This window comes from Schizosaccharomyces japonicus (genome assembly GCF_000149845.2).
Source record: "Schizosaccharomyces japonicus yFS275 unplaced genomic scaffold supercont5.2, whole genome shotgun sequence".
NCBI lineage: Eukaryota > Fungi > Ascomycota > Schizosaccharomycetes > Schizosaccharomycetales > Schizosaccharomycetaceae > Schizosaccharomyces > Schizosaccharomyces japonicus.
The window spans coordinates 285,862-313,118 of NW_011627861.1; the positions used below are offsets into that span (position 1 = coordinate 285,862).

The 27,257-nt window shown below is 44.3% G+C and overlaps 15 protein-coding genes across 15 annotated transcripts; 7 read left to right on the forward strand and 8 right to left on the reverse strand.

Moving 5' to 3' along the window:
* Positions 1-195: 195 nt before the first annotated feature.
* Positions 196-2,174, reverse strand: SJAG_03028 (U3 snoRNP-associated protein Rrp9). The gene has a single exon (XM_002174160.2). The coding sequence runs from the start codon at positions 2,072-2,074 to the stop codon at positions 524-526; it is 1,551 nt and encodes a 516-aa protein (XP_002174196.1). The 5' UTR covers positions 2,075-2,174; the 3' UTR covers positions 196-523.
* Positions 2,115-4,780, reverse strand: SJAG_03030 (DNAJ domain-containing protein Erj5). Its single transcript, XM_002174162.2, has one exon. The coding sequence runs from the start codon at positions 4,557-4,559 to the stop codon at positions 3,645-3,647; it is 915 nt and encodes a 304-aa protein (XP_002174198.1). The 5' UTR covers positions 4,560-4,780; the 3' UTR covers positions 2,115-3,644.
* SJAG_03029 (geranylgeranyltransferase I beta subunit Cwg2) lies at positions 2,329-3,715 on the forward strand. Its single transcript, XM_002174161.2, has one exon. It carries the CDS (start codon positions 2,539-2,541, stop codon positions 3,595-3,597), a length of 1,059 nt encoding a protein of 352 aa, XP_002174197.1. The 5' UTR covers positions 2,329-2,538; the 3' UTR covers positions 3,598-3,715.
* A 478-nt stretch (positions 4,781-5,258) lies between the features above and the next one.
* SJAG_03031 (rab GTPase binding protein upregulated in meiosis II) lies at positions 5,259-6,087 on the forward strand (the record flags this gene model as incomplete). The annotated part of the gene is made up of 1 exon (XM_002174163.2): positions 5,259-6,087. The coding sequence occupies one exon, from the start codon at positions 5,259-5,261 to the stop codon at positions 5,745-5,747; it is 489 nt and encodes a 162-aa protein (XP_002174199.1). The 3' UTR covers positions 5,748-6,087.
* A 142-nt stretch (positions 6,088-6,229) lies between these two features.
* SJAG_03032 (mannosyl-oligosaccharide 1,2-alpha-mannosidase) lies at positions 6,230-8,881 on the forward strand. The gene is made up of 2 exons (XM_002174164.2): positions 6,230-6,355; positions 6,398-8,881. The coding sequence occupies exon 2, from the start codon at positions 6,619-6,621 to the stop codon at positions 8,293-8,295; it is 1,677 nt and encodes a 558-aa protein (XP_002174200.2). The 5' UTR covers positions 6,230-6,355; positions 6,398-6,618; the 3' UTR covers positions 8,296-8,881.
* On the reverse strand, positions 6,508-9,498 carry SJAG_03033 (Ino80 complex subunit Iec5). The gene is made up of 3 exons (XM_002174165.2): positions 9,162-9,498; positions 8,876-9,121; positions 6,508-8,813 (listed from the first exon to the last, which is right to left on the reverse strand). The coding sequence occupies exons 1-3, from the start codon at positions 9,208-9,210 to the stop codon at positions 8,668-8,670; spliced, it is 441 nt and encodes a 146-aa protein (XP_002174201.1). The 5' UTR covers positions 9,211-9,498; the 3' UTR covers positions 6,508-8,667.
* Positions 9,499-9,799: 301 nt separating this feature from the next.
* SJAG_03034 (40S ribosomal protein S6) lies at positions 9,800-10,665 on the reverse strand. Its single transcript, XM_002174166.2, has one exon. It carries the CDS (start codon positions 10,578-10,580, stop codon positions 9,861-9,863), a length of 720 nt encoding a protein of 239 aa, XP_002174202.1. The 5' UTR covers positions 10,581-10,665; the 3' UTR covers positions 9,800-9,860.
* Positions 10,666-11,844: 1,179 nt separating this feature from the next.
* Positions 11,845-12,231, reverse strand: SJAG_03035 (DNA-directed RNA polymerase III complex subunit Rpc17; the record flags this gene model as incomplete). Its single annotated transcript, XM_002174167.1, has 1 exon — positions 11,845-12,231. One exon carries the CDS (start codon positions 12,229-12,231, stop codon positions 11,845-11,847), a length of 387 nt encoding a protein of 128 aa, XP_002174203.1.
* A 645-nt stretch (positions 12,232-12,876) lies between these two features.
* SJAG_03036 (AAA family ATPase Rvb2) lies at positions 12,877-14,658 on the reverse strand. Its single transcript, XM_002174168.2, has 2 exons — positions 14,539-14,658; positions 12,877-14,272 (listed from the first exon to the last, which is right to left on the reverse strand). The coding sequence occupies exons 1-2, from the start codon at positions 14,585-14,587 to the stop codon at positions 12,933-12,935; spliced, it is 1,389 nt and encodes a 462-aa protein (XP_002174204.2). The 5' UTR covers positions 14,588-14,658; the 3' UTR covers positions 12,877-12,932.
* A 327-nt stretch (positions 14,659-14,985) lies between these two features.
* SJAG_03037 (anaphase-promoting complex subunit Apc15) lies at positions 14,986-15,483 on the forward strand (the record flags this gene model as incomplete). The annotated part of the gene is made up of 1 exon (XM_002174169.1): positions 14,986-15,483. The coding sequence occupies one exon, from the start codon at positions 14,986-14,988 to the stop codon at positions 15,481-15,483; it is 498 nt and encodes a 165-aa protein (XP_002174205.1).
* A 218-nt stretch (positions 15,484-15,701) lies between these two features.
* SJAG_03038 (RNA-binding protein) lies at positions 15,702-18,023 on the forward strand (the record flags this gene model as incomplete). The annotated part of the gene is made up of 1 exon (XM_002174170.1): positions 15,702-18,023. The coding sequence occupies one exon, from the start codon at positions 15,702-15,704 to the stop codon at positions 18,021-18,023; it is 2,322 nt and encodes a 773-aa protein (XP_002174206.1).
* Positions 18,024-18,742: 719 nt separating this feature from the next.
* SJAG_03039 (membrane transporter) lies at positions 18,743-20,984 on the reverse strand. The gene has a single exon (XM_002174171.2). The coding sequence runs from the start codon at positions 20,515-20,517 to the stop codon at positions 19,057-19,059; it is 1,461 nt and encodes a 486-aa protein (XP_002174207.1). The 5' UTR covers positions 20,518-20,984; the 3' UTR covers positions 18,743-19,056.
* SJAG_03040 (ribosomal protein subunit L36) lies at positions 20,918-22,100 on the reverse strand. The gene has a single exon (XM_002174172.2). It carries the CDS (start codon positions 21,989-21,991, stop codon positions 21,317-21,319), a length of 675 nt encoding a protein of 224 aa, XP_002174208.1. The 5' UTR covers positions 21,992-22,100; the 3' UTR covers positions 20,918-21,316.
* Positions 22,101-22,231: 131 nt separating this feature from the next.
* Positions 22,232-25,190, forward strand: SJAG_03041 (Lid2 complex subunit Jmj3). Its single transcript, XM_002174173.2, has 2 exons — positions 22,232-22,595; positions 22,648-25,190. The coding sequence occupies exons 1-2, from the start codon at positions 22,467-22,469 to the stop codon at positions 25,051-25,053; spliced, it is 2,535 nt and encodes an 844-aa protein (XP_002174209.2). The 5' UTR covers positions 22,232-22,466; the 3' UTR covers positions 25,054-25,190.
* A 437-nt stretch (positions 25,191-25,627) lies between these two features.
* On the forward strand, positions 25,628-27,174 carry SJAG_03042 (RITS complex subunit 3; the record flags this gene model as incomplete). The annotated part of the gene is made up of 2 exons (XM_002174174.2): positions 25,628-26,099; positions 26,141-27,174. The coding sequence occupies 2 exons, from the start codon at positions 25,628-25,630 to the stop codon at positions 27,172-27,174; spliced, it is 1,506 nt and encodes a 501-aa protein (XP_002174210.2).
* Between the last annotated feature and the right edge of the window lie 83 nt (positions 27,175-27,257).

Sequence of the window (27,257 nt, forward strand, 5' to 3'; positions counted from 1 at the left end):
TCAATGTTCGTAACATTTTCTTACAGAAATTAGTCACCGTTACAAAACGACAGTGCCCATCGATCTTACCAAGAAGATTTTCTAAGAATCGTTACAGCTAATCGCATTCACGTCCATTGAACAAACCCTAAAACAAACATTCCAACGGCCAAGCTCATCCATCGCCCCTTCTCTTCACACAGCTCCAGAATGTGCTATGAAACTTTTAAAAGTAATTGAAATATTCTACATATCAAACGAACCCAAAAAATAAAAAGAAAAATCAGACAGGCTTCCACCGACTCGAATTAATGTTGAGCAGTCTAATGTTTAACAGTCGAGTTTGTTTGGGAAGCGAACGATAAAAACCTGAGTATAGTGAGCGCACTCAAACTTCCTCTTCCCTAACATTTCCTTATTTAACCCAGACTATATCCATTCCTATCAAAATAATTACATAGTTTTCTTTTTGTACATCGTCATTGCATAAGCAGTCGCCCAGAACCGCTAAGCTTGCAAATCCCAAGTGCGTCGGCCGTTAGCCTTATTCTTCCCCAAGTGATTCAGCAGAAGCCGATACAAGACTGATATCGAATATGTAAGCGGCATTTTGAACACCGCCCATAGTCTTCCATCTTCCATACCGCGGTTCCCGACCACAGGCAACTAGAATCTGAATGTGTTCGTGACCACGTTTTCCATAAAGGGACGCCTGAATATGATTTACAAACCCGGGAACTTTAAGTGTGCTTGATAATTGCACAGGCTCAAAAGAACGCACGGTGTCCGAAATCTTCCACAGCTTCAGATCACCATTATAAGAACCGGTAACAAAAACGTTTGCGTAAGGAATCGTAGCGATAGCTGTAATGGGATAAGGAAGGGCAGGAACATTTGAGTCCTCAGGCTGTGTCTCGGCCGAGTGTTTAGAGGGGGGAAGTTGGGGTTGCATACCATGCGCGATGGGCAATGTGTGGACAGGTTTTTTCCGCTGAAGTGACCACAATGCCAAAGCACCATTGTCACTTCCTGAAACAAAGTGTTCCTCGTCCACCATGCGTACGCAGTCCAAACTACCCTCCATAAAGCCACCCGTTGCTTTCATAGAAGTGCTGCCGCCTCGGAAAACAAGCTGAGACTCCTCGACGATCTTCCAAAGACGAGCGGTACGGTCACGAGAACCGGCAGTAACACAACGCTCTTGTGCAAGACTCGAAATGTCAACAATACCGTCCTGATGACCAAAAAGTGTCTCCACGTATGACATCTGGTCTAAGGACCAGACTTTAATGGAACGGTCGGCCGATGCACTGAACATCTCATTTGAATCCTTCCGGAAGGAAAGAGCCAGCACAGTATCACGGTGATGCTTCCAGCAATGCCGTGCTTCGAGAGTCTCGGTGTCGCGAACAACAATGTGATGGTCAGCACCACCTGTGACAAGCCATTTTCCATCACCGCTGAGGGCTGCGCAAGTTATGAGTCCCTTGTGATCTGTCTCAGGTGAAGATCGTGCAAACCGTACAGGTCTCACTTTAATTTTTTCGGTAGAATCTGAGGTGTCATTTTCTTCGCCATCAAAATTCATTAGTGCCCACTTTTGAACGAGACCAGACTTATCAACGGTATAAACCTCATGGTCTTTGGCACAAATTCCAACAAGTGGGCGATTATGACGGCCGACCATGCGGGTAAAACGAGGTTTGGTCTCCGTAGCAATCCGGTCAGCTATTTTCAGGTACATTTTTCCCTGTTGTTCCATCACATCCTCTTTCAAACGATGTGCAAGAATCTCTCTATCGACATCTTTGGCGTCAAAACCCCCCTCGTCTGCCATTTCATCACGGACTTGACTTAGATATTGTTTCGCGAGACGAAGACGCTTTTCAGCAGCTGTTTCCATCAGATCTTCTTCCTCCTCATCCGCATCATCCATTACAGCATCTAAATCGTCTGAGTCTGATGAAATGTCGGAAGCATCGCCGCGTTCTGTCTCATTTTTTCGCGACTTGCTTGGAGCGGCGGCCTGAGCAGCTTTTTTCTCCGTTTTTTTTCGCTTTCTAAGCGCTGGACGATTAAAAAAGGGATCCGACATTCTGTTTCTCGTAAATAAACGAGAGTTTTTCGGTTTTTATGCCGCAGACACGATGGTGCTAATGACAGGGTATGCCCGTAGCTTAATGCTCGAAGTCACCGCTGTCACCGAAAGTGGCCGGAATTCACCGAAAGCTGACCGTGATTGTCTTCAAGTTCCCGAAACTCGGTATTCTTTCGGTAAACGTTGAAGCAACATCGCCGAGACATACTCCGGAATCAAGCCGCAAAACACCGAATCTATTCCGAAAGTCACCGAAAACATAGCAAATTATAATCTCTTAACCAAAGCAATTCCGGCTAATATAGTTCTTCGTTTATTACATTGACGATATATTAGTTGGTTTTTTGACGATTTAACAGAAGAATCATATACAGCTTTTCGTTCTGAACGAATCTTTTACTTGGGGTAGAATTGCTACACACGCCAGACGGATTTGAGGGTATCGAAGGAAGACACACAAGATGCCAGAATTGCAAGTCAAAAAGCACATTGCTTACTTCAAACGAAATTTAATGATGTTTCCGCAACCATACCAGGAAATGGATAGTGAACGGATGGTGCTAGGCTACTTCTGTTTACTTGGACTGGATCTTCTAAAAGCGTTGGAGGAAATCCGGGAGCAAGACAAGATTGATTGGATTGCTTGGGTCCGTTCGTGCAGGGTCGCGAAGAGATGCGACAGCATTGACAAGGATGTTAAGGGGGATGCTTATTATGTTGGATATCGAGGAGGACCGTGTACTATGACACCGGGAAATGAGCAATGGGACGAGCCAATGTTAGCGGGAACACTGTTCGCAGCATGCAATTTGCTCTTTCTTGGCGATAACCCGAGAAGCAATACCGAGGACATGAAAGGAATCGAACGCTTCCTACAACTCTGCCTATGTGAAGACGGCAGGTACAGAAGTAACTTGCTGCCAGGGGCAGATGAAGACATCCGACAATTGTATATGGCAGTTTCAACCGCAACCTTGCTTGAGCTAAAGTTAAAGAATGTGGAGCAGTCGCTAGATTATATTAAGTCCTGTCAGCGGTATGAAGGCGGATTCGGCCAAACTCCGGGCGCGGAAGCGCACGCAGGCGCTACCTTTTGTGCAATTGCCTCCTGGAAGTTGTTGAATAAGATGATTCCTGAGTTCCGGGGGAAGTCGCTAAAAAAGTGCATTCCTCACTATGATCGACTGTTACGATGGTTGGTTTTCCGTCAACAATCAGATGGAGGTTTCAACGGACGCACTCAAAAGTTAACCGATACATGCTATTCATTTTGGGTACAAGCAACATTAAGTATCTTGGGTGAAATCCATTTAGTCGAAGCGAATGCTTCAAGAAACTTTTTGCTTGAACAAACACAGCACCTCATTGGAGGATTCAGTAAAGTGCATGGCGAATATCCTGATGTTTTGCATAGTGCTCTTGGCTTGTTTTCTCTTGCGTTACATGATGACTCAAAGCTTTCTGATGTTTGCCCTGCATTATGCTTGACAGCTCGTTTCTGTCCAGAAGAAGCAAAATAAAACCGTTAATTTAGACCATTTTCCAATTATAATAGCATCAATTTTATTTACTTTTTCGCATTTTCTTTTGCTTGAGCTCGACGCATGCGGCGTTGGACACGTCGATTTCCGATTTTAACTGCATGAACGGAAGCCGAACTCGATTTTGCACCTTCATTCTCAATCTCATTTTCACTGCTAACTTCGTCACTTTCAGAAGTCAACTCGAGTTCAGCGCTTTCAGATTTTTCCACGGGCTTTCTGCGGAATGCATTGAAAGTGATTAGGTGGAAGATTGCACGAGGAAGCTTCACAAGCAAGCTGTCGCTGAAGGTCACTTTAGGAATAGCGTCAACGGAAAGAAGATACTCTTCGTTTCTTTGAGGATCAAAGACACAGACCTGGCCAGTGATTGTGTCAACGGTGTACAACCGACCAGTTTCGGGAACTTGGACGATTTTTTTGTTAAATGTACCAGCGACAGCATTACGCTGGTTGTTTTTCGCATCGTCGATATGTCTTTGAATGGACTTGCGTTGTTGATGAGCGCTGAGCTTAATGAAAACAAAATGAGCAACACTAATACCAAGGAAAATGACAAACAGAGCACTGCCCAAACCAGGACGGTAACGAGAATACAGGTAAGCAGTTCCTTTCCATTTGGGAAAACCGTTCTTCAGAAAGTGGTCGTAACGTTTTCTGGCCTCAGGTTTACGGAGGATATTGACAGCAAGATTCAATTGCGTATAAATATCACGGGTTTTCTTGTTCTTGTCAGGATGATAGACTCTGCTTTTCGCACGGAAAGCACGATTGATTTGCTTTGCAGTTGCTGAAGGCGACACTTCCAAAACTTCGTAAAACGACTTCTTGTTCTTCAGCAAGGAACGCAAATTGTCTACCACCTCAAAGATTTCATGATCGACAGCTGACCAAGCATACGCAAGTGAGAAAAGGAGAAAGCAAACTGTTAAAACTCTCATTTCTTTAATTTCCAAGAAACAGACAATTCTTTGATATAAAGGTCCCGTTAAAAAGGCACGATATACTTTTAATTGACTACCGAAGTCCTCAAGTTCAAGAAATCCGTTCCTAAACTCGTAATTTTTGCAAAAAACGATGATTTAGTGTCGAGACGGGTTTGGAAAGTGTCAGGAACACACTGAGCCTTTAAGGCCAATAAACAAACATTTGTAAAGAAGTCATACAGGATTAAGAAAATTTAGGAAGTTTTGAAGGAGTGTTCTGATAGCTTTGTATGGAAGCATGTTGAATTTCTTTCGAATATTGGAATTAAGTAATGAGCCATTGTATCTGCTAATGTTTAGTGCAATTGCCGTATGACTTGAATTTCATGAGTGACTGAAGGCAGCAATGTTAGGATTTTCCAAATGGAGGATATCTATTAGTTTGTTCTCTGAAGGTCAAATCTTTTCATTTCTCTCTAATAGCAATTGAATCTGCTTGTGTGCATTAATTCCCCCTCTTACCCTCATCCTACTAAATAACATTGAGGGTCTTGTGAAATTCGCTATTGTTTACGTATAAACAAAATATCGCATGCTTTGAAATGATTGTTTACTTTTGGGTCTGAGGGTTTTTATATGTCTCAAGCCTTCTCTTCCAATCTCTACATAAGGGTGAAAGGATACGAAGGAATAATGAGCAACTGGTCTGGAAGAATGGATGCACGCACAAGAATTCGTGAAGTTGTAGGACGTTTGAGCGGAGAAACAGTAACAACAAGAAGGAAGCTTGTGCATGTCCCACCTATGGAAGAACATTGTCGGCTTGGTGTGCTGTCTATGCCACGTTTGAAGTATGTCGCTCCTAGAATCGCCCTGAACTTTCACAGATTTACCGCCCTCTACGTTTTGATTAGCTGTCTTGTTTGGACGTATACGTTTTTCTGGTATCCCTTCGCCCTCCTGGCCCTTTACGTAGGCGTCCTTGTCAATACAGTTGTTGCCCTAATTGGGCCATTGATCTTACAGCCTCAATTCTTCATCCAAACGCATCATGTCATGTTCGTCGTCACAGTCATTACCTTTGCATTCATGATATGGCTTCTTCCTTTCTGGAAGTTCATGCGTTCCTTCCTGTACATTGGCTTTTATACCGGCCTTCATGCTGTGTTTACTGCGACAAACAATCCCTCTGGCCTGCTGTAAAGAAAAGTGAAGTTGAAATGCCTGTGCGCAGTTGCCATTGCTTCTTTCCGCCCTGAGCCTGTCTCAGCACACGTACATCTCTCATTGTGTCCAACCCGACTGATCCATCAACACTCTGTGAGTTTTCCACTGTGTACGAAGCAACTGTCACGGCTCTTGTATTGCTTTACTACTCATCGAGTCTTGTTTTTTTTTTCCCTATCGTTTTACCTTATACTTATTCCTATGACTATTCATTCTAACTAGTAGATTTTTGTGCGAGAGTGAGTGTAAAACTCGAGTGGGTTCGTTTCAAAGGTTGACACTTCGTATAAGCAACCGGGGACACTGTTAGAGGCTGTAGTGAAGTGCACTCTGTTATACAGAACCCCGCCCTTAACGGCTTTTTTTCTCAATTCTTGCATTTCCTCTTCTTTCTCCTCGGCTTATGGACCCTAATTCATTGCGTTCAGTTACGTTAAACCCCGGCCGGGGAATATTATGTCATAGGTAACCTTATATTTAGGAACACTGATTTCGGCTTCTTCCTTCGCATATACCGTGTATGCGGTCCAAAAGTGGAATTGCGACTCCTGCTGCCGTTAACGCGTAGTTTTCTCGTCTGTATTGTACGGAATAGCACCATAACACATTTGTCTAACAGTGTACAGTCTTAGGTTTCCTTTTTTTCCTGACTACACGTTGCACGGGACGTGTTTGTCTTAAGTGTTAGTTAACAAACCGTGTGTAAGCGTTTGATACGTTCTATCCACTTCTTTTGTATTGCTATTCAAACTACAGGATTTCCTCTCTGCTGATAATTTAGAAGGAAACTGATTTTCACCTATCGGACGATTTTTATCCTTGATTTGTTTTCCAACTTCTCGTATTTATGATGTTTGCCTTCAGTATAAGACGCCTCTGGAGGTTCTTCTTGCCTCTGTTTGTGCTCAGTACACTCTGCCTGGCTTTCTTCAGTTTATTAAAGAGCGGCAACTATTTCTCGGTTCCATCTTGGGCCAGAGAGGGTACAACTACCGCTACTGCTGCTTCCTCTGCCACATCTGGACAAGCGTATGAACACACATACTCTCCCTCTATTGAAGAACGTAAACGACAAGTGAAGCAAGCGTTTCTTGACAGCTGGGAAGACTATGAGGAACACGGATGGGGCTGGGACGAATACCACCCTGTGAGCAAAACTGGAAAGTTTGCTTTGCCTAAGGGCCTTGGCTGGATCATTATAGATTCTTTGGACACCATGATGATAATGGGTTTAGACGACAAAGTACAACGGGCGCGTTCGTGGATCCAGACCAATCTGACTTGGGACCAGGGCGAACAACCCGTAAACGTGTTTGAGATGACTATCCGTATGCTCGGTGGTCTTCTTTCTGCGTACACATTGTCTGGAAATGATCCGTTGTATCTCGAGAAGGCTACCGACTTGGGCGACCGTCTGCTTGCTGCGTACGATACCCCATACGGTCTTCCTTTGTCGCAGGTTAACTTGAAGCAACGCCTGGGTGTGAAAAGCTTTGGCGATAATGGAATGATTTCAACCGCAGAGGCCGGCACAGTCCAGCTGGAAATGCGCTATTTGTCTCACATTACTCGGAAACCAGAGTACTGGCGTGCAGCTGAAAGGGCTGCGAGAGCTCTCGAGAGCGATCACCGTTGGAACCAAGTTGGACTCGTCCCCATCTATATCAACCCAAACACTGGCAGTTATAGCGGAAAAACCATCCGATTGGGCTCGCGAGGCGATTCGTATTACGAGTATTTACTGAAGCAATTCCTTCAGACAAAGCGTGCGGAAAATGTATACTACAACATGTACAAAAAGTCCATGGATGCAGTACTCCAACGTCTCGTCAACAAAACTGTCCCAGGCCAACTGACTTACATTGGCGAATTACCCAACGGTCTCGATGGTGCCTTTTCTCCAAAAATGGATCACCTTGTTTGCTTCATGGGCGGCAATCTGGCTCTTGGTGCCACGTTCGGCGTGCCGTACCAAACCGCATCCAAGTCATGGAAGTGGAGCAAACGCAGAGCTGAACAGTTTGAATTAGCACAAGAGCTTACTCGTACATGCTATGAAATGTATCGTCAAACCAAGACAGGAATTGCACCTGAAATTGTCGTCTTCAATCGCGGTGACTTTTCAGAAGACGATATGATGATGGATTTCCGAATTAAGCCATTAGATGCACATAACTTGCTGCGTCCTGAGACTGTCGAAAGTTTGTTTATTCTGTGGAGACTCACTAAGAACCACAAATATCGAGAATGGGGATGGGAGATCTTTAAAGCTTTTGATAAATACTCTCGTACACCTGATGGCCGTGGATTCACTTCATTGGAGAGCGTTAAGTTCACGGATCCGGTTCAACAGCGCGACAATACCGAGTCCTTTTGGTGGGCTGAAACTCTCAAGTATCTTTATTTGCTTTTCGAGGACGACGAAAGTGTGCTTCCACTGACGGAATACACTTTTAACACTGAAGCTCACCCCTTCCCGAATTTCATAAAGGATTCATATTTATACCCGGACTGGACTCTGTAGGACAATCAAGTGGCCGAGTGCAGTTACGGAAGCGAGAAAAATTGCAAAGATGCAATTTGGCTCTTTCAGTTTGTTCTTTTTTTTTTGATTCACCATCGTCAAGAAGTAAACCTTTGACAGCGACAATCAGCAACCACATTTCTTTTGGTATGCTTGTTTCCGTCCCTTAATCATTTGTACAGTTAGTTCAATGAAACTTTAATTCAAAGGTTTCACATTCGTTGATTGCTTTAAAGAAAACACGAGTTTTAAGAGCGTCTCTTTTGATGTCGGATTCCATATAATATCATAACCAAGACAGTGCACAACATTGTGCTTTCTTTAGATGATTCGTCTGTTTCGAACATGTCTTTTCTTTTTGTTTTTTTTTTATTACATTGACCGGTCTTCCAGATCCATAAACTGTTCAGCAAACCGCAACGCCTTAGCAGTAGACAAAGCCTGTTCTGCAGGTCCGATAGCTTCAGAATCCGAATCCCATTTTTCTTCGTTTTCAGTTTGACTCCAACGTAAATAGTCTAAATTCAAAGGGTTAGTTGACAAGAAAATTCCATTAACACACAACCAGCACATTCCATACCTTGGTCCCACTGATGAGTAGCGTAGCGCTGTTCACGTTGTTGCTTGCGAAGATAAAATAGTTTTGACTCAAGAAGCTGTTCTACGCGTTCTTGTCGTTTTTTATCCTGCGGCTTCTGTAAAAGCGATGAGTAATTCGTCAGAGCAGGAGGCTGTGCCGTCAATTGTTCTGGGAGAACATAGGTGTCTGTCTGCTCATCCAAATACATCATGTTTGGCTGCACTTTACGCTTTCGCGTGCTTCGAACTGAGCCGTTAGCATTTCCAGTAAAAACCGTTACTCATACGAGGCAGAATTCTTTCTCCATGGCGTCTTTGAGGTGTAATACTCGACATCGTTATGGTAGTTCAGTCTTCAGAATTGTTCGCTGTTTTTCTATGCACGGGGAAGAGGGCAAGGCAAAATCGGCGAACTTGTGGCAAATTGCGGTGACCTTTCGGTGTTTCGGTGACTTTTTATGGTCACCAACCGGAAAACTGAAGTGACAATCAAAAAGAAGTCGAGTCAATGAACCCAGGTACACAGACGCGTACTGTCAAGTGTAAGGTATGAATGTGTGCGAAAAGGAAGGGGAAGATAAGAATTGGAGTGCCGCGCCTTCCTTTTATACCTGATTGTTACTCCTTACGTATATCCATTCATGCATTGTTACCTAGCGCAGTGCGCCGCTAGTCAAGCGCGAAAAGACGAGAATTGCGGAGCAGTTTCTTTTGTCTATCAATTGGCTTCTTGATGAATGAAACATTACCACTCCAGCTCTCGTTTTCTCTACGTCTGTTTCTCTTCCTGATAACCTCTCGAACTCGAACCAAAAAATAAAGTTTCGCTTAACTACCCATTCACAAACACGACCGACAATTACCCGCCGACAACTCTAACCTTAAATACGCGTCACCCACCTCTACGTATATGAAAAAAGCAAAGTTGAATGGTAAAATACCCTTTATTACACGCGCAAATTCATGGGCACCAGCTTAAAGGCAGTTTATTTTCTCATGGAAGAGGCACGACGAGCCTTGATGATCTCCTTCTTTTGCTTTTGCTCAGCAACACGTTGGGCCAAAAGTTGAGCAAACTCAGCAGCAGCCTCACGGTTCTTCTCAGCTTGTCTGCGCTTGAGAGCAAAGCGGTGACGCTTGTGTTGAAGGGTACGGGGAGTGACAAGACGTTGGATCTTGGGGGCCTTGGTGTAAGGCTTCTTGCCCTCACCCTTAGGTTGAACCTCACGGCGAATGACGAACTTGCGAACATCATCTTCCTTGGTCAAGTTGAAGAAGCGACGAATCTTGCTGGCACGCTTGGGACCAAGACGCTTGGGGGCAGTGACGTCGGTCAAACCGGGGATGTCTTGCTCACCTTGCTTAACAACGGAAAGAGCAAGAACAGCCAAGTCTTGACCAACAATGCAACCACGGACAGACTTGCGCTTGCGCTCACCAGTACGGCGAGGACGGTAGCAAGGGTGACCGGCACGAAGCAAGAGACGAACACGGTGGGGCAACAAGACACCCTGCATCATAGGGAAACCTTGCTTGTCGTTACCACCGGTGATCTTGAAGACGTATCCAGCAAACTCGGGTCCAACAGAGTCACCAGGGACTTCTTGGCCCATTCTCTTCTCCATGAACACGCGGAGACGACGCTCATCGTCGATCTCGATCAGCTTTTGAGTGCCATTTGCTGGATAAGAAATGTTCAGCTTCATCGTGGTGGTTGGTATTCGGCGGTTGAGACGAATACTCTCAACTGGACACCAACGAAAAAGGAAACACAGTCACCAGCCCTACCCTAGTGAACACCACCATCCGCCGGTCTAAATGAAAAACGCGTCGCGTCGCGTGGCTGTCAAGTCTCAACTATTACCAAAACAACCGCTGAAAGGATGCTGTCTCTGCTGTAACAAATAAAGCAGTTTTGTACGAAGAGGTACCTACGATATACAGCAATATATTTAATATATATTTTCCTATTTTTATTAGCGCTCGTATCGTCGTGCGAGCTGATAGTTGATATAACTAAGGCATGTGGAAGAAATTGCTGGTTAACTTCACAAAGAGTGCCTCCGGAATGGCTCGCCTGACACAGGCACGACCTTATTCTTCAGCGAATCATTTTGTTCCATCAATCTCGTTCACGAAAGAGAGCGTTTGGATACGTGTTGTTCAAAAGTTCCCTGATTATCTCCAACCATTCTTCGTCCAATGGGGTAAACGAAAGCTTTTAAGCAATCATCTTCCCTTTTACAATCCAAGGACACGCCGAAAAGAGTGGTTTATTGCAGTGGATACACAGGAATCTTTGAGTCGCGCCATCGAGTTGCTTCGGGCGATCGATTCGAAACTTCATGTTGAACAGGCAAACGAGGTGCAGGTCTTCGAGCTGTACAGACAATTGCGAACGCTTTTGCGGAAAGGACATGTTCCTCAAAATCTCCATTTCCTATTGCTTCAAAACGTCCCTTGTTCTGTCACTCAGAGAGCAATATTCAAGAAGCTCAGCTTACACACACACATCCGAGACGCCGTGCTGGTTGCGGAATCCGGACGAAAAACTCAGAGCATTGATGCTAAATTGAAGAACGAACTTGACATGAGTTCGAAAGAAGAGGAAGGGGAGCGACAAGCTCCCATTGACACTAAATCACTTTCCAGCGATCCTGTAGAAGACGGATCAGGCGTGGCAGACTACCTTGTTTTAACCGATAATCCCGAGCTGCTTATACGATCAGTGCATATGCAATCGTGGTCTTCCTTTCTCCGCCGAGAACCCACATATCCATCGTTAAAAACTGAACGTATACTCGAGCGTTTTGCTCCTTCTAAAGCAAACAAACCAATCGAGTCCATGGAGTCCAAAGATGAGACAGAGGCGGTGCAGCTTCCACCTTTGTTGGCCACCGCGTACACGAATGTTTTTACTGTCAACAGATTCCATGATTTGATACTTCGGAACAGACACACAGTAGCTGCTTAAGGGAAGCTTGCGACAGCTTCTACTAATTTATTGACTTGTTCGTCAGTCAGACGATTTTCAATGTCTTCAACACAGCCATAGATTTCCGGTTGACTAGAAGGCTTGTTGTTTATAATCATTAGCCGTTCTGCCTTTGTAAGATTGAATGGAGCCAGTTTTTCAATGCACTCCAACAGCGTTTTTTCATCGACCTTCTCGCTATTCGTCAAAGTTCTGAGATACTTGAGCAATTCGAATTGCACAGTACGCAAGTTTTCGCATACAAGTGCTGTAGCAGAACCCCTTTTAGTAGCACGCTCATTTTGTTCTTCTTCCATCTGCCGAATGTATTGAAACACCTCTGCATTGGTGAGGTAGGCACATCTTGCTTCGAGGACCTTCATTTTTTATCGAACCCGTAAAAGGATGGACGTTGTTGAGTAACCAGTACAAAGACACTCGAACTTAGGCTTCTTATGGCTTAAATTTGATCCAGTAGTAGTGTATGCTGCTCCAACGACACAATTCTGCCAAAATCACAGCCGGCAAAAAATTTTCGTGTTGTTTACGTCCTTCTTAGGTGGTCAGCCGTCACACAAACAGCCGTAGTTCGGGTTCTAGTTTTGGTATAAATACGCAGCCTGCGCTCACCAAACCTTCACGTTGCACTGCTGTGGGACTTGTGTCTCTTATCGTCGAGCGAGCTATCCACTTGCACGTCGTAACGGAGCGGCAGGAGAAGGATATGGTGGCTAAAAGACAGCCTGTTCCCCTGAAAAGGACTCGATGGAATCTGCTGTAAGAGAAGCTATGTACATACTGTAAAATATGTAGTGAATTGTTTTATCCCTTAACGTTGAGAGGATGGTGTGAGGCGGTGTGTTTTTCTTTTTTGTTTTTCATGAGCGGTTTGTTGAGGTCGTTTAACGTTTGTGTTTTAGTTCAAGGGCAGTGATGCCTTTGTCCTTCATCGTAAGGCTGTAAGAGAATTTTCGTTTTCAGTTACATTCAAGTCGCCCTCTGTAAACGTCCGTGAGTGCTGTCTTGTTCTTTAAATGTCTCTTATAAATCTGTACAAAAATTGAATAAAAAGCTCGTTATTTTTTTAATTGCCGCCCATGTCAACATCCGTGTTTTTGTCGGTCCAGCCAGACTCGTCAATGTAGTCTTTTTCGAATTCCTCCAAGAATTGGACGCTCCGTTTTTGGTCAAGGAAGAGGTTGTACACACGCTCTATGTCCTGTACTTGAACAACAGCGCTCTTGCGTTTCAGAGCAACTTCGTTAGAGGTAGATATAAGTAGCAGGGCGTAACGGAGACTGGTTTCCTGAGCGATGTCGGAAAGCCGCTTTAATGCAGTGTCTTCCATGTCAATGTCTTCTTCTTGGCAACGAATGCGCAAAATTTCTTGAACTTCCTCGTTTGTGTATGGTTGTGTAGAGACAATAAGCATACGATCCAAAAGATCGAGCGGAATACCATGAGGAGCCTTGTAGTTGGTGCCACGAATGCGTGTAACTCCACGGTTGGAAGCCATAATGACAATGGGAGCAAGCTCATCCTCCAACGCACGATTTAAGAATGAAAATGACTCAATATCGAGCATGTGTACCTCGTCAATGAACAAGACGCCAGGACAAATTTCAGCTTTTCCCTCTTCACGCCATTCGGCCACTTTTGTGTTGATTTGCTCACGAACCTCTTGCTTAATTTCACCGGTATCACCAGCGAAAAGAGCAAGGAAACCTTGAGTACGAGAATTAATTACATCAATATCGTGCAAAGAGACGGTGTGCACGACTTCCTTTCGCTTTTGAAGCTCGCCTTGTGGACATTGCACGAAGCGAGTGTCTGCTCCCATGGCGTCGTAGTCGCGAGCACGCGTAAATGAACGGCCAAGTTTAGTGATACGTCCAGTAGACTTGTCGATGCTAATGACGTCGCCAGCCAAGACCTTTTCTTTCGTCAAAGAGTCGATCATTTTGTTTCCCAAGTCATAAACAGTCTCCATATCAGTAGTACGGATAGTAAGTTTGCCTTGCTTGTTTCCGCCGGTAATGGAGCGGTCTATTTGAATTTCCACAACCTCACCTTCAATGATTTCAGTGTCCTCTTTTATACGAACACCAATACTCTTGCGAAGCGCTTGCAAAAGTGCTTCTGTTTTTGATACCTCCAACGAGAACACCTCACTAGCGGAAATGGAAACGAATGGAGTATCATTGCCCAGGCTCTGAGCCAATCCCATAGCAATAGCAGTTTTACCAGTAGAAGGAGGACCCGACATAAGGATAGCACGTCCGGCAATCTTTCCTGCTTGGATCATTCGTAAAATTACACCGATGGCTCTTCTAGCTTTGAGTTGGCCGACCATGCCCTCATTGCTCTGTTTTGCTTCCAAATTCTCATCCAAGCCGATACCCTTGATATGAGAATGAGCGCCAACTAGAAATGTTAGTAAAGATTCACAGAAATTTCGCTCATAGAAAGAACACATTTAAAAGATTTCTAAAAGGAGAATTATTCACAAAGAGAAGTAAACGCGAAAAGACAAACGACTACACGTGGTAAATACGACGTGAGTTCGTATTTAATCTACGGATGTCATTTGTTTTCAGATATGTAGTCTCAATTGCAATAACATAGTATTCTGACAAATTCCACACTTTCATCCAATTTTTTCTGAAATCTTTCACTAAAACAGAACTTACCGCGCTCCAATTGAGAAATCTGCTTCTGCGGAGTAACCGAAATTGACATTTCGAGAGAATCCAAAGTTTTAAGCAAGGTAGTGGTAGTGGTTAGGTTGGCACCCTGACGGGCAGTACGACGATGAGTACACTCAAAATTAAGGTTAAGCTTTGTGACGTGTCGCGACGCGCAACGCGTTAAATGCAATAACAAGATTATTGCATATTAGGAAACAATGTAATGTCTATATGACAGGAGAGAGATGAATAGAAGGTAAAGTCTGTGCTATTTAACGTCTGCCTTCCATCCGTTAACCTCGGGGAATATGTGACACCTGTAGTTCGCGTCGCGTCTAAATAAACTTTATTTGCTGAACGAACTTGACTTTTACCAACTACCATTTCTGGCATTGAACTCGTACTAACAATCTACACGACGTAAAACTACTGGATTTAGGCGTAGTCATTATGTCTCTCTTGAATTTAATGTCTTCTACAGCCTACAAGCTGTGGTACACAGATACGAAACCATCAATGACTGAGCTAAATTGTGAGGAAATTAAACTAGAAGAAGCTGTAAGACAGAATGTTTCATTAAATAGCCTTTGTGATCTTTTGGCTTTCTTACTAACAAAACTTGGACAGAAACAAAGATGTGCAACTTATGGTTATACTTGGATTCGTCCAGTTGGGATTAACAAAACGCTCCAAGAACAAGCTGAACTGGAAGAACAGGCTCGACAAGTAGCCGAGGAAGCTGGAGGAGAAGAGGATATTGATGCAGAAGTTGATTTGGACAATGACGAAGATGATGAAGACGCATATGAGCAAATGGACAGTTTGCTGGATTCGGTTCAGACGCCTTCTGGTGAAGATGGAATAGTTGACACGAACGAGGTGAACTTGGATGCTGATGTTACGAATGAAGAGATGTCTGATTTTTACGATTCAATTGATGAGTATTAAAAACCAAAAATTCTGAATTATAACGTTTTAGTTATTTTCTTTTTCAAGCATTGTGTTGTTATGCTTCATTCCTTTTATTACCGCTATTTGTATTCCTAATCTTCTTCTTTTGCCTCGTATCCGGTGCACTCATTCCCACCTTCGCATTGAAACGTCCGGCATACGCAAAATTTGACGTTTCTAGTCAATTTTTTGTAGGATTCATCTCTCTTTAAAAGATGCTTCCGCTTACTACATGCCGGTCCCGATTATTTGGTAATTTGCTATGGAAACCAGCTTTCGCTAAACGTTATGTACATGCTCTTGTCAAACATGATTTGGGTCACTTGCACACAAAGTCCAATCAAGAGCTTTTCTTTTTGGATAATTTGGTACACTCTCCGTCCATTTTCCAAATTCAAAAGTATGTTTCCATGCTTTTTCAGGGAAATCTGCGAAAACAGATTTATGAATCGTTTCCCAAAAACACCGATCTTAAATTGAGCGATGTACTGTTTCGCTGGCAAGACGGGGGCGCATTTCTAATTGTCGATTTGCCTGACAAGCCAACAGATTTGGAAAGCGTTTCTGAGTTGTTAAAGAAACAATACGACAAGGAACCTGTAAAATCTATACTCCACCCGTTTTCCACCCCGAAACTGCATGCTGTTCACGGCCAGCCTTGGCTTCAAGACTTGTATGTTTTGCCTTCTCGAACACTTCGTGTGACTTTTGACGGACCCACTCTTTCTGAAGAAGAACTCTATTCTGTATTCCGCGCCTACGGTAAACTCGCGTTTGTAAAGATTGACGGTGCTAATACAGCTTCGCTTAAGTATAACTCATTACGTGGTGCAACTTCTGCGCTCAATTGTCTGCATGGCTACAAATACAAGCATACGGGAACTCGATTCAGTATTCGATTTGTGAGCAAAAAGCGTTTCAGTTCTTTTTTCTCGTGGATTTTCTCTCATCCTCGTCTTTCAATTCCTTTAGGAGCTGCTCTTCTGGCTGCTATAACTGCTTCTTTATTTGATCCTATTCGTCAGTTTTTTGTGGAAGCCAATATACGACATGCTCGGAGGCTACGAGAGTTAAATCCGCTTTCTTGGCTTAAAAAGAATTCATTGGATTTTGTAATTCATCCATTTCAAAGTAACAAGCCTGCAGCAGGCACGTCGCCGTTGTGGAGAACACGAGAGCGTGACCGTAATCAGCTTGAAGAATGGCTTAACGAGACTTTCCATTCGTTCATTGTTATTCAAGGACCAAGGGGCAGTGGTAAACGTGAATTGATTGACAAAGTTCTTGAGACAAGAGATAATGTACTTATATTAGACTGTGATAAGCTGTTTGCTCCTTCCAACAGAGCAGTATTTGTCAACGTGCTTGCCAGTCAGGTTGGCTATTTCCCGCTATTTAACAAGCTCAACTCACTTTCTTCATTTGTTGATGTTGCGGCCCAAGGTCTAATTGGGCAAAAGATTGGCTTCTCTTCTAGTGTTGAAGCTCAAGCTACCAGAATACTGGGTACCGTTCAAAACGTGTTACGCTCAATTGCACTTTCCAAACGGAGCAAAGATCGTGACGCAGACTTGGATGAGACGGAATACTTGGATGTTCACACGGAGAAACTACCTATTGTGGTGTTTGATAATTTCCAATTACGTAAACTAACAGATCCTCTGCAACGTCTTGTTGCCTCATGGGCGGGCTCGTTAGTGCGCGACAGAGTTGCCCGTGTGGTTATGCTTACACCAGACATTGGAGGTGCCAAGTCACTGGAACAGTTTGTCGATGGACGTGAAAATAAGTCACTGCTTTTCGGTGATTCGGATCCAGCTCTTGCTAAGTCATACGTGCTTTATTCCCTTCCAGAGAGACTACGGACCAAAGAGGTGGAGAAACGTTTAGAACAGCTCCTTCCCAGAGTGGGTGGACGTCTGCGTGACTTGGATCTTTTGGTTAGAAGACTGATTTTAAGCAAAGCCGATGTAGATGATGCTGTTAATAGCATTGTTAACCAAAATGCATCCGATATTCTTCAAACATTCTTGCGCCCACCGTCTTCTTCATTAGGCAATGGAACTTCTGCATACTCACCTGAGCAAGCTTGGACCGTCATTCAAACATTGGCTAACAACGGACGCATTTCGTATCATAAGTTGATGACGGATCCTATTTTTGCAAATAATGAGGAAATTCTACGATCTCTTGAGGAATCCGATCTTATAATAATTACCACGAAAAATGCAAGGCCTGAAACGGTTCTTCCGGGAAAGCCGGTTTACGTATCTGCTTTCCATCAATTGCTTTCGGATCCCGTTACTAAAACAACCATGGAAAGTCTTCGTTTAACAGCTCTGATAAAGCACTGGACCAAAACGCTGCAAAATTCGGAAGATGAATTAAAATCCTTGGCAGATGTTTACGTTGGAGAAGGAATTAAAACCCGTGCGCAGTACCTTAATCAGAAAATTCTCAAGTGTCAAACTAATATTGAGATGCTAGAGAAAAAACTTGTCGCGGAAGTTGCGCGTTTAGCTGATGATAAGTTATGAGTTAGAAATGACCTGTTTGATTATGTCAAAGAAATATTCTGTTAGTCAATGAATGTTTTCAATTGTTGTATCATATGTGTGAATAGTAAACTATGAGACAAGATAACTGTATAAGAGGAACGCATTGGATTTACATTGTAGCGGTGATTCAGATCCTAATGCAGTATAGCAGTAAATGTACTGTTCACTTTTTTTAAACGGACGAATTTTGAATGCTATGTAATTAATAAAAATGTTAAAGAAATTTAATAATCACTATTATATGATATAAATAAGAACTTTGGTTAAACAGTAATTAAAAGCAATTATTATATGTTCATGTTGAGTGGATAGAGGATTTAATAGTATCAATGGATTTATTTTAACATGTATTGATAAATATAGAATCAAGTTGAAGATAGTTAATCGTTATAATACTAATCAATAAGAAATTGTATTTCAAAACCCCATCAGTGTACTGCAAAAAACTTAAAAGCAATCATAGTAAACTGGTAATAGTTCTATTCTGTCGATATTAAACCTAACACTTCCATTCATTATGAAGTTTGCACTAAATAACTCAATAGATAGCTTCTAGTCGGTAGCATAAATGTCAACTATAAACTTGTAATTTTCGAGTATATACAATATTTTATTGGACATCTAGTATATAAATAAAATGCAACGAATAAATTCCTAAAATGATTTATACCGTTAACGCAAAATCATATACAAGGCACCACGGGAACAGACACAGTTGCTATTATTCGACTTCATAAAATACGCCGTGATATTGAAGTATGGAAATTGAATCTCTGCATTAAAACTCAAAATAAATACTCAACTTTTTGATTTTTGACAATAAAAAATAATGTATCTATTAGTAGTCGTATTTTGAATCTACGATCTTGTTACATTGATCGTAGCTAACTTGCGTATTTCGTAGTAAATAACAGATATGTAAGAAGCTTGACAGAATAAAAGAATGACATTGAGCACAAACAAACAACTCGAAAGAAAAACAATAACAAGAAACAATGATGTAGTCCGTAATTTACTTGAGCTTCGTCTTGAGTTTCGACCACAGAAAGGGGAAGCAGGTAAGACAAAGTACGACTTGTGCAAGACATAGTATAGCAAATCCAATGGGCGTAATGGAATAGATGGAACTACCACAGACAGAGCCGATTGTGTTGCTCGTGCATACGGCAAACTGAATGGAAAAGCCAGCCAATTCATGGTATCGTGGATGCAACTGTTTGGAAAGCAGTGAAAGAAGCGGTCCCACAGTGATACTGAGTCCCAAAAACATGATTACGTAGGAAAAAAAGTAGCTTACAGTTGTTACTGCATGTGCCGAAATAAGAATTATGTGCAACAGGACTCCAAAAAGGCCAAGAAGAAGACTGTACAGGACAATTTCCCTATCACCCAACCAGCGAGACATGTACGAGCTGCACAGAACGAAGGGTGCAATCACCAAAGCTCCGAGAGCAAGGAAATTACCAGAGGCGAAGTTTGAGAAGCCAAACTGTTTTTCTGTGTAAATGGGAATACTGGTTTGATAGCCATCAATAGTGAAATAAGATACAAACGCTGCAAGACTAAGAGTAAAAAGCATAAACTTGTTTGTTTTTGAAAGCTTGACTTGCGATTCGGATGGAGTATCGTTCTCCGGCTGCGTTGTTTCTTGAGCGATTCCATTACCAGTGACCTCTTTGAAAAGGAATGCTGAAGCGATCAAATACACAACCCAAACACCCGTCCAAACCCAGGTACCAGAGGTATATTGATTCCAGATAGCGTTTTTGGAATGGATCGTTGCCTTTGCCATAAGACCACCAATAAAGGGACCGGCCATCATACCGAATGTTTGAGCAAGAATGTTAAGCCCTCCTAGAAACGTTCGCTTATTAACACCGACCAGCAATTTGTCTGTCAGATAGCGTTTGTGAAACAAAAACATTGTAAACGCAGCACCGTTTAGGATACGTCCGATTAAAATGAAGTACAACACATTGCTCTTACCGGCGAAAACGTAGAAGAGGTTACCGACAATACTCGAGACACCAGAAATGACGAGCGGCCGAAAGTAAAGCGTGTAGCCATGGGCACTTTTAGGAGATGCAAATCGAATCACGGGCCACATAAACAAAAGAGCAATGAGATTTGGAATACCAATTGTCAAACCAGAGAAGGAAGCCTTACCACCGAGATGTTCAGTATACGCTGCAGAGGTGGGAACAACAATGGTAAGTGACACATCGAGCAAAAAGCTGTTCAACAGAATAAGCGCAATGGATATCTTCGGGGGTGTGTGGTTTGCCTCGATAAAGGATCTGTTTTGGGATTTTTGTGAAGATGCGTATTCCAAATGAGAGTCTGAATTACCGACCCGTGAAAGGGAACGCAGTTCAATTTGAGTTTGAAGAAGTTCTTTCCCTTTTGTGCCCGTTAGATCGATTTCGTGGACATCCCGATCCAGGTCCTGGTCAGCATGTGCATTGACCTGCATTTCCTACAAATCGTTTAACAACAGGATTACAGAATATTTTCGTTCGCCAACAGTGTGCAGCAGTCCTCCGAATAGAAATACAGAGCTTCCTTAAAGTGTTTTAGCAGTTTGAAGGGTAAAAAATGAAGGTGCCCGAAAATGGACAATGTTTCGAGTACGGCTTAGAAAGCTCCGAGTTTAATATCGAAAAAGGCCCAGTTTTCGACTATCACCTCCTGTTAAAAATGATGCATCTGTAAACCTACGTTCTGTGTGGAGTCGTTTCATGCTGGTTTGGTTTCATCAGGTGTGTCGAGGCGCCAAACCGTCCATTCTTTCAAGTCGTTTGATTTCTCTCGTACAGAACAACTTCTGAACACAGCAATAACATAACCGTATATCATTTATTAAATGCGAAGAAAACAACCCCAGTGAATTAAAAAGCCGTGGAAGAGCTGAAGGAAGGTTTCGAAGAAAAAGAGAGAACGGGTGATAAAAACCATGAAGACAACAATGGCATTAGTAAAACACAGGTGATGCAACCAGTTGCATCCGTAAGAAATAAAACTTTAGTAATTGAGCATGAGCACATGAAGGATTCGAGTAAGTCACGTCCAGCTTCTAAAAGTCCCGTTCGCAAGGTTTCCACTTTGATACTTAACATACAGTTCTTCGTCCATCCGAGACTATAAAAGCTCTTGAAACCACTGTTATAACAGTATACGGTCAAAACAGATGTGCAAAAATGTTGAAAAGAGTCCAATTGCTCCTGTTAGCGCAAAAAAAACAATGACCGATGCTCCAAGTAAGAAATATATATTTATCCTTGACGGGCCTTGTGACTAGGATTCTTCGTACACTGGATGTACAGAACACCGTCACGTCTCACGACGTAGCAATGAGCACAGCGTCTCTTAACAGCCGGCTGAACATGGTACTCACGCTGCTGCTGTTCTAATTGTGATTGTGACTGGACTTGCGATTGAGCATATGCTTGACCCTCTAATTGACCATCAAGTTGACCATCTAGTTGTCCCTCTGACTTCAACTCTTGCTTCAACTCTGGTCTACTGTCCAAGTGCACTTCTGGCTGTCCTTCTGGCTGGACCCGCAATTGCTGCTCTGGTCGAGTCTGAGTCTGAGTCTGAACCTGAGCTTGGTCCTGAACCTGACCGGGCTGCAATTGCTGCGTCTGCTCCGTGTAATCAGCCGGCATGTTAGGCTGCTGGTATTCCTTGTGCTGAGCCGGTGTAATTACTGCATGAGCAGCACGTCCAGGCATATGGATGACGTGGAAAGGAATGTGGATGGCACGAACAGCGAGTCTGTGTGCCTTACCGACTACGGGCCATTTTTTTATAGTCATCGTGAACAAGTTTCGAGCAATCAATGGATTGTAAGACGAGCGAAATCCGGCAAAACCAGAATTGAAAAATACAAACAGCTGTGAGGAGTACAGCAAACTGTGGCGTGAAAGCAGCAGATTGCTGTTCATTATATACAAAACGGGATTTGTTAAAGCCGAGGTTTTTGTTTTCACGTGTTGATAAAAAAAAACGAATAACGAACGATGTATAAATGAAAAGACGCGTCGCGTGAAAAAGCTTAATTTACGCAAATGATGTCAGCGACTCGGCCAGGGATGCCTCGGTTAATTTAAGCGTAAATTAAGCTTAAGTAAGCGAAAGTCACAATTTCAGTTGCCGCCAAAAATCTGCTCGCGTGAAATGGACCCTTTCCACCAAAAACTCTTGACATAGTCCCAGGCATATACACGTTTAGGACAAAGTCGTTGACATTCGTGCGCCGATACTCATCGACACGTCCACGGCACATCCTGTAATCCGCTGTCCGTAGGATCAGCTCTTCCTGTTGTATCCACCGGAAGACACACCTCACCACACCCAACCTTCCTTTACGGAACAGATGGTACTAATATTGTCCGTCTTTCTCGCTTTTTCTTCCTCACGATGTCACCAGTAAGTGTACATGATACTGTGAGTAGCGAAAGTCGACGGCAATGCGCTCTCGAGGGCTGCGACTGTGACGTGTCGCATTTCATTGATGGTGACGGTGACGGAGTCCCCGTTTTCGAGCCGGTAAGTTGATTTGCAACCAGAAGCGTGTATTCTAACGCCGTTGTGCATACAGACGATTGCTCAAATCGAGAATTTTGAGGCGTTTTTGGAAAAGGTTCACATCCACGGGATCGTATACGGCGCAATCAAGATTGCAACGCCCAGCGGCTTTGCCGACCTGAATTCTACTTACAAAAAACGCGTACAGGCCCATCTGAACCATGTTTCGACGCGTCCGGGGACGACTGACTCGAGGCCGGATGCTTCCCTAGGCATCCACTGGTTCGAACAACAAATAAAACGGCGTGGCGAGTACTTCGAGGTCACAACGTCTGACCAAACGGCGAGTGAGTCTGTCTCCACGGCTTCGACGCCGACGAGCGCCGGCGTCCAGCAGGACGAACGGTCAACGACGCCGGAACAAGGCATCGCTCGGGCCATTTTGCTCTACTGGCGCACATTGACACACGAAAAATCTGTCTGCGGGCTCTGCACCCTCCCACAGTGGGCCTTCGACCCTCAAAATGGCAAACGACAGCATTGGTGGGCATCATGGCTGCAGCAACTGGTACGGGCACAGTTTGCACAGAGGCACGCCGCCTCAACGAACGGCGCAGAGGAGGAGGAAGCAGCTCGTGCGTCGGGAACGACGTATGTCGGCCGTTGGAAAACCACATTGCCTTGTCGGTGCGAAGCACCGCAATTGTGCGCCGCTCATATGCATTGCGGGGGCTCTGCGCTTCAGTGGTATGTGATTCCTCCTTCCCAAAACGAAAAGTTCCAGGCTTTGGCACGACGTCTTGCTCGGGAAGAGGCCTGGGAATGCGAAGACTTTCTACTGCACCAAACAACGCTGTTTCCTCCCTCTTCTCTATCTAAAAATGGTATAACGGTACACTCCTTTCTTCAACATGCAAATGAATTTGTGCTCACGTTCCCCGATACCTTCCACAGTGCCTTCTTCCTTGGCAATGCGATGCTCCACCGTCTTGCGTTCACTTCGAAATGTCAAAATCGTTTCGACTATGTCAGAAACATGCAGTTCAGCTCACAACAGACGTGGCCTCATATCCACCACCCAAAACTTGCTTGTCCAGACCCTTTCCAGTTCCAGCCTCCGTCTAATCCCGATCTTTTGCACATTGTAGACGTTTCCCCAGTTCATTCTCCATCTCGACCTTCTCTTCCTTATGCGCCCTATCCCAACGCATCTGCGGTTATGCCAGGTAATGTTGAGTTTCTCGACTCTTCACCAACATCGTCACTCTTTCCTATACCTTATTCTACTACTACTACTACTACTACCTCTGCAGCCGCACCTGCAACCGTGTCTTCTGACTCCCCGAACCATTCTCTGAGTGCATCTAAACATCCAGTACTTTCACAAACGCCAAAATCCCTACCACCTTCACCTCCTTTACTACCTCACCCGACTCCGATTCCGCTCTCTGAGCTGTGGAATCCCAATCCGAAACCTCTCCCCTCCCTGTCTGTCACGGCGACGGTGCCTTCCTCGGACACGAATGTTGCGAAACCGAATAGCCCTCAAGCACAACAACCGCCATTCACATATACCCCTCTAGTGCCCGCTGTCCAGCAGCACCCTCTCCATCCGCCTCCCATCCGTGGCCTGCCCATCCCAGTCCGTTTTGCTCGAGGGCCTGTATTCTGGGGCCGGGTGTTGGAAGACCGGCCGGACGAGCACATGTTGCTGCTAGAGTGCGAAAATGCAGAAATGCTCGAGGTTTCCTATGACCATGTCTTGGCTCTTTCTGGACCCGCCGAACAGCACGACTCCTCGTACTTTAATCCAAAAATTAAAGTCCCGAACATTCGTTTCGTAGACGGAGTGCCGGTCAACTGGCACGACTTTGACAAGCTTCCAGACTTGGATCGCTTTATCTTGCCGGAGCTTCTACCAGGGCAACCCATACGTGTCCGTGCGGTACCTTCCACAGCGCCGTCCCCTAAGCCGCAAGCAACAGCTGCAGACACAGAGGCCAACGCTTCCGTTCGGGATCAATCATCTCTTGTACATACAAATATATCACCAGAAACGGAGGGAAGAGAAGATGGACATTCGCTTCCAGCAACACCCAAGCTTCCTTTAGGAGAAGCAGCTGACCAAAAACATCACACTTTAGCTACCACCGATACTGACATGACGGCCATGACGCTAGACGAGAACATGGGTGACGAAGAGGAACTCGTAGTGGATAGTGAGCTTCTTGACCCTGCATTCGCTGACAATGTGCTAGGGTCCACGGATTACACTATATCCCTTCGCGTACCCACTAGCAGACCCGCCGGCACTCAGTCTTCGAATTCGTCTTTGCACATGGAAGACGTACAGCTTTCGTCTGCGGTTGCTGACGACGAAGAGGCAAATCGAGAGTATTTCTCGTCGTTGGATGCCTATTCATTTGAAGAAGACGATACGAATGCGACTAATTTCTCACTGTTTCCTACTCTCGATTAAAAGCAGATGAGCGCTTTCCAATCTTCTATTGTCAAAACGTTCGGTTCTGCGTTGTTTTTGTTCTTTATTTTTTTATGAACCATTTAATGAAAGCTCTTCTTCCTACATGAGTATTAATGGAGACTATGTAAACTGGACGTTTCAATGCTTGTAGCGTGTACAATTGTGTGTGTGTGTGTGTATATGTGTCTACTATATGCTTCAGTAAAGACTTGCTTGTTGGATCAGTAAATTCATTTGAACTTCATTCGACAAAAAGATTAAACTGTACGCTGCAACTGCAAGTCTTCATTTACCGCTATATTAACTACTACAGAGGGTTTCATATGAACAGCTGGTTTTTGCCATATAATACTACTACGGACACGACCTCGCCCAGCGAACGCCCAACCTGGCGCGACGCCTATTCTATATTATTGTAAATTTTTGCAATTGGTGCAGTTTACTGCAAATCTTTTTATAAAAACGTAAGGAATTATTCTTTCTAAGTCTGCCACTTTTTCCCGCTTTCTCTAGGCGTCTTTTTTGTACTGTTTTGTGAACTTTTTCTATGTGTATTATTCAACAGCCTAAAATGAACGAAGAAATGAAAAAGCATCTCAGCTCGCTGCCATTTCTGGCATGCATTTCAGAGTTTCCAGAGAACCAAGCTGCTCTGAAACGTTCAACGATTTTGTCTCTTGAAAGGCTTCACGAATTGTTTAGTTCATACTGGAATGCAAAGCTGGAAGAGCGGCCAGACGAAGAGCTGAGTGCTTTGGTAGACGAAGCAGTTTTCTGTAGAACAGAAATGCTTTCTCAGAGAAAATTGCTAACGGCTCTGGAAGAAACTGTACGAAAACCCGACAAACCCACTGTAAGCAGTACCAAATCGACACCCGAAATTGCTGAACCGGAAAAGCGGTCGTCGAAGAAGAATCTGTCTCCTAAACCAGTACCAAAAACAAAACCATCCGTCAAAAAGTCACCATCATCCACAAAGCCGCCGAAGCCACCTGTGCCAATCATGAAACGGAAATTCACTGGTCGGACTGAGGACAATTTTGGTCAACCGCTCGATGACAGCGCCCGCAATCGTTTCTCCCAGCCGATGTCTTCCTCAAGGCCTCCTTCAAAACATCGCGGTTTGGCGCACATGATTCTATGCAATCTGATATGGCGATGAGCGACAATGGTTGGGGAAGCACAGACACCGGCGGTTGGGGAAGCACAGACAACGGCGGTTGGGGAAACACTGGCACAGAAAGCAGTGTTCCTTGGCAAACACAAAACCAACCTGCTTCCCCCTCGAACCAATCCTCGGCGGCTTCTAAGCTTAGTTGGTTTGATGGAGACACACAAATACCGACTGCGACAGACAGCAGCATGCAATGGGCCGGGGACGAAGAGGATGTTGAAGAAGGTTGGGGCAATCAATCGGCAAGTTGGGGAGAAACCGATTCTGTCGCAACTTACAACAACGAATGGGCAGACCATTACGGTCTCAAGATTGGACAACAAAATCATGTTCCCATGGAACCAACCACATGGAATACGCAATCATCAGAATGGGACATGGAAGAAGACATGTCTGGAGGTTGGGGTGCTCCTGAACCTCCTCGACCTATAGCCCGTTCTTCGCGCTCGGGCAACGCTTCCGCAGATGGAGGGCAACCTCCTGTCACACGGACGAACGCCATTCCTAAGGGACCTCCTCCATCTTCCTCAATGAAATCATCATCCGCTCCTCAACCGCTTCCTCCTCCTCAGATGGGCGCTCCGCCAGTACGGAATCCCGGGTTTTCTGAGGTTGAATGGCTCCAAAACCTCACCTTCATTCAAAATCAACCGGCGTGTTTGCGTGTGTACAACTCTGCTCTGCCTCACTATCAACAACACCTTATTGATTTGAGTCAGTTAACACAACTTGTGTTTGCGGCTGCTGTTGAGTTCCCAACTGCGGACAACCAACCCGTCACCTCGCAGCTCGAGTTCCTTGCTGAGTTGGAAAAGCACGGACCGTTCACAAAAGCTGTTGGTGCCGCAGTATATAAGCTTGTTACCAGCAAAAACTTCAGTCTTAACGAAGCCGCTGCTATCTGCACGCAGGCCAACGCCTTTGAAACGGGTAACCTGGGTTGATTCAAGTCCTTCGTTACAACTACGTTTCTCAACTACCAAAGCTGTCCTCACACCTAATAGCATGAACTTTACCGACTCACAAC

What these genes read in the sequence shown, in the direction of transcription:
- SJAG_03028 (XM_002174160.2), bottom strand. Translation starts at nt 2,074, where the DNA reads ATGTCGGATCCCTTTTTTAATCGTCCAGCGCTTAGAAAGCGAAAAAAA.
- SJAG_03029 (XM_002174161.2), top strand. Translation starts at nt 2,539, where the DNA reads ATGCCAGAATTGCAAGTCAAAAAGCACATTGCTTACTTCAAACGAAAT.
- SJAG_03030 (XM_002174162.2), bottom strand. Translation starts at nt 4,559, where the DNA reads ATGAGAGTTTTAACAGTTTGCTTTCTCCTTTTCTCACTTGCGTATGCT.
- SJAG_03032 (XM_002174164.2), top strand. Translation starts at nt 6,619, where the DNA reads ATGATGTTTGCCTTCAGTATAAGACGCCTCTGGAGGTTCTTCTTGCCT.
- SJAG_03033 (XM_002174165.2), bottom strand. Translation starts at nt 9,210, where the DNA reads ATGTCGAGTATTACACCTCAAAGACGCCATGGAGAAAGAATTCTGCCT. An exon ending in TGGAGAAAGAATTCTGCCTC is followed by an intron (nt 9,122 to 9,161) that starts GTATGAGTAACG and finishes CTAACGGCTCAG; the next exon opens with TTCGAAGCACGCGAAAGCGT. An exon ending in TACTCATCAGTGGGACCAAG is followed by an intron (nt 8,814 to 8,875) that starts GTATGGAATGTG and finishes CTTTGAATTTAG; the next exon opens with ACTATTTACGTTGGAGTCAA.
- SJAG_03034 (XM_002174166.2), bottom strand. Translation starts at nt 10,580, where the DNA reads ATGAAGCTGAACATTTCTTATCCAGCAAATGGCACTCAAAAGCTGATC.
- SJAG_03036 (XM_002174168.2), bottom strand. Translation starts at nt 14,587, where the DNA reads ATGTCAATTTCGGTTACTCCGCAGAAGCAGATTTCTCAATTGGAGCGC. An exon ending in GATTTCTCAATTGGAGCGCG is followed by an intron (nt 14,273 to 14,538) that starts GTAAGTTCTGTT and finishes TAACATTTCTAG; the next exon opens with TTGGCGCTCATTCTCATATC.
- SJAG_03039 (XM_002174171.2), bottom strand. Translation starts at nt 20,517, where the DNA reads ATGCAGGTCAATGCACATGCTGACCAGGACCTGGATCGGGATGTCCAC.
- SJAG_03040 (XM_002174172.2), bottom strand. Translation starts at nt 21,991, where the DNA reads ATGAACAGCAATCTGCTGCTTTCACGCCACAGTTTGCTGTACTCCTCA.
- SJAG_03041 (XM_002174173.2), top strand. Translation starts at nt 22,467, where the DNA reads ATGTCACCAGTAAGTGTACATGATACTGTGAGTAGCGAAAGTCGACGG. An exon ending in GAGTCCCCGTTTTCGAGCCG is followed by an intron (nt 22,596 to 22,647) that starts GTAAGTTGATTT and finishes TTGTGCATACAG; the next exon opens with ACGATTGCTCAAATCGAGAA.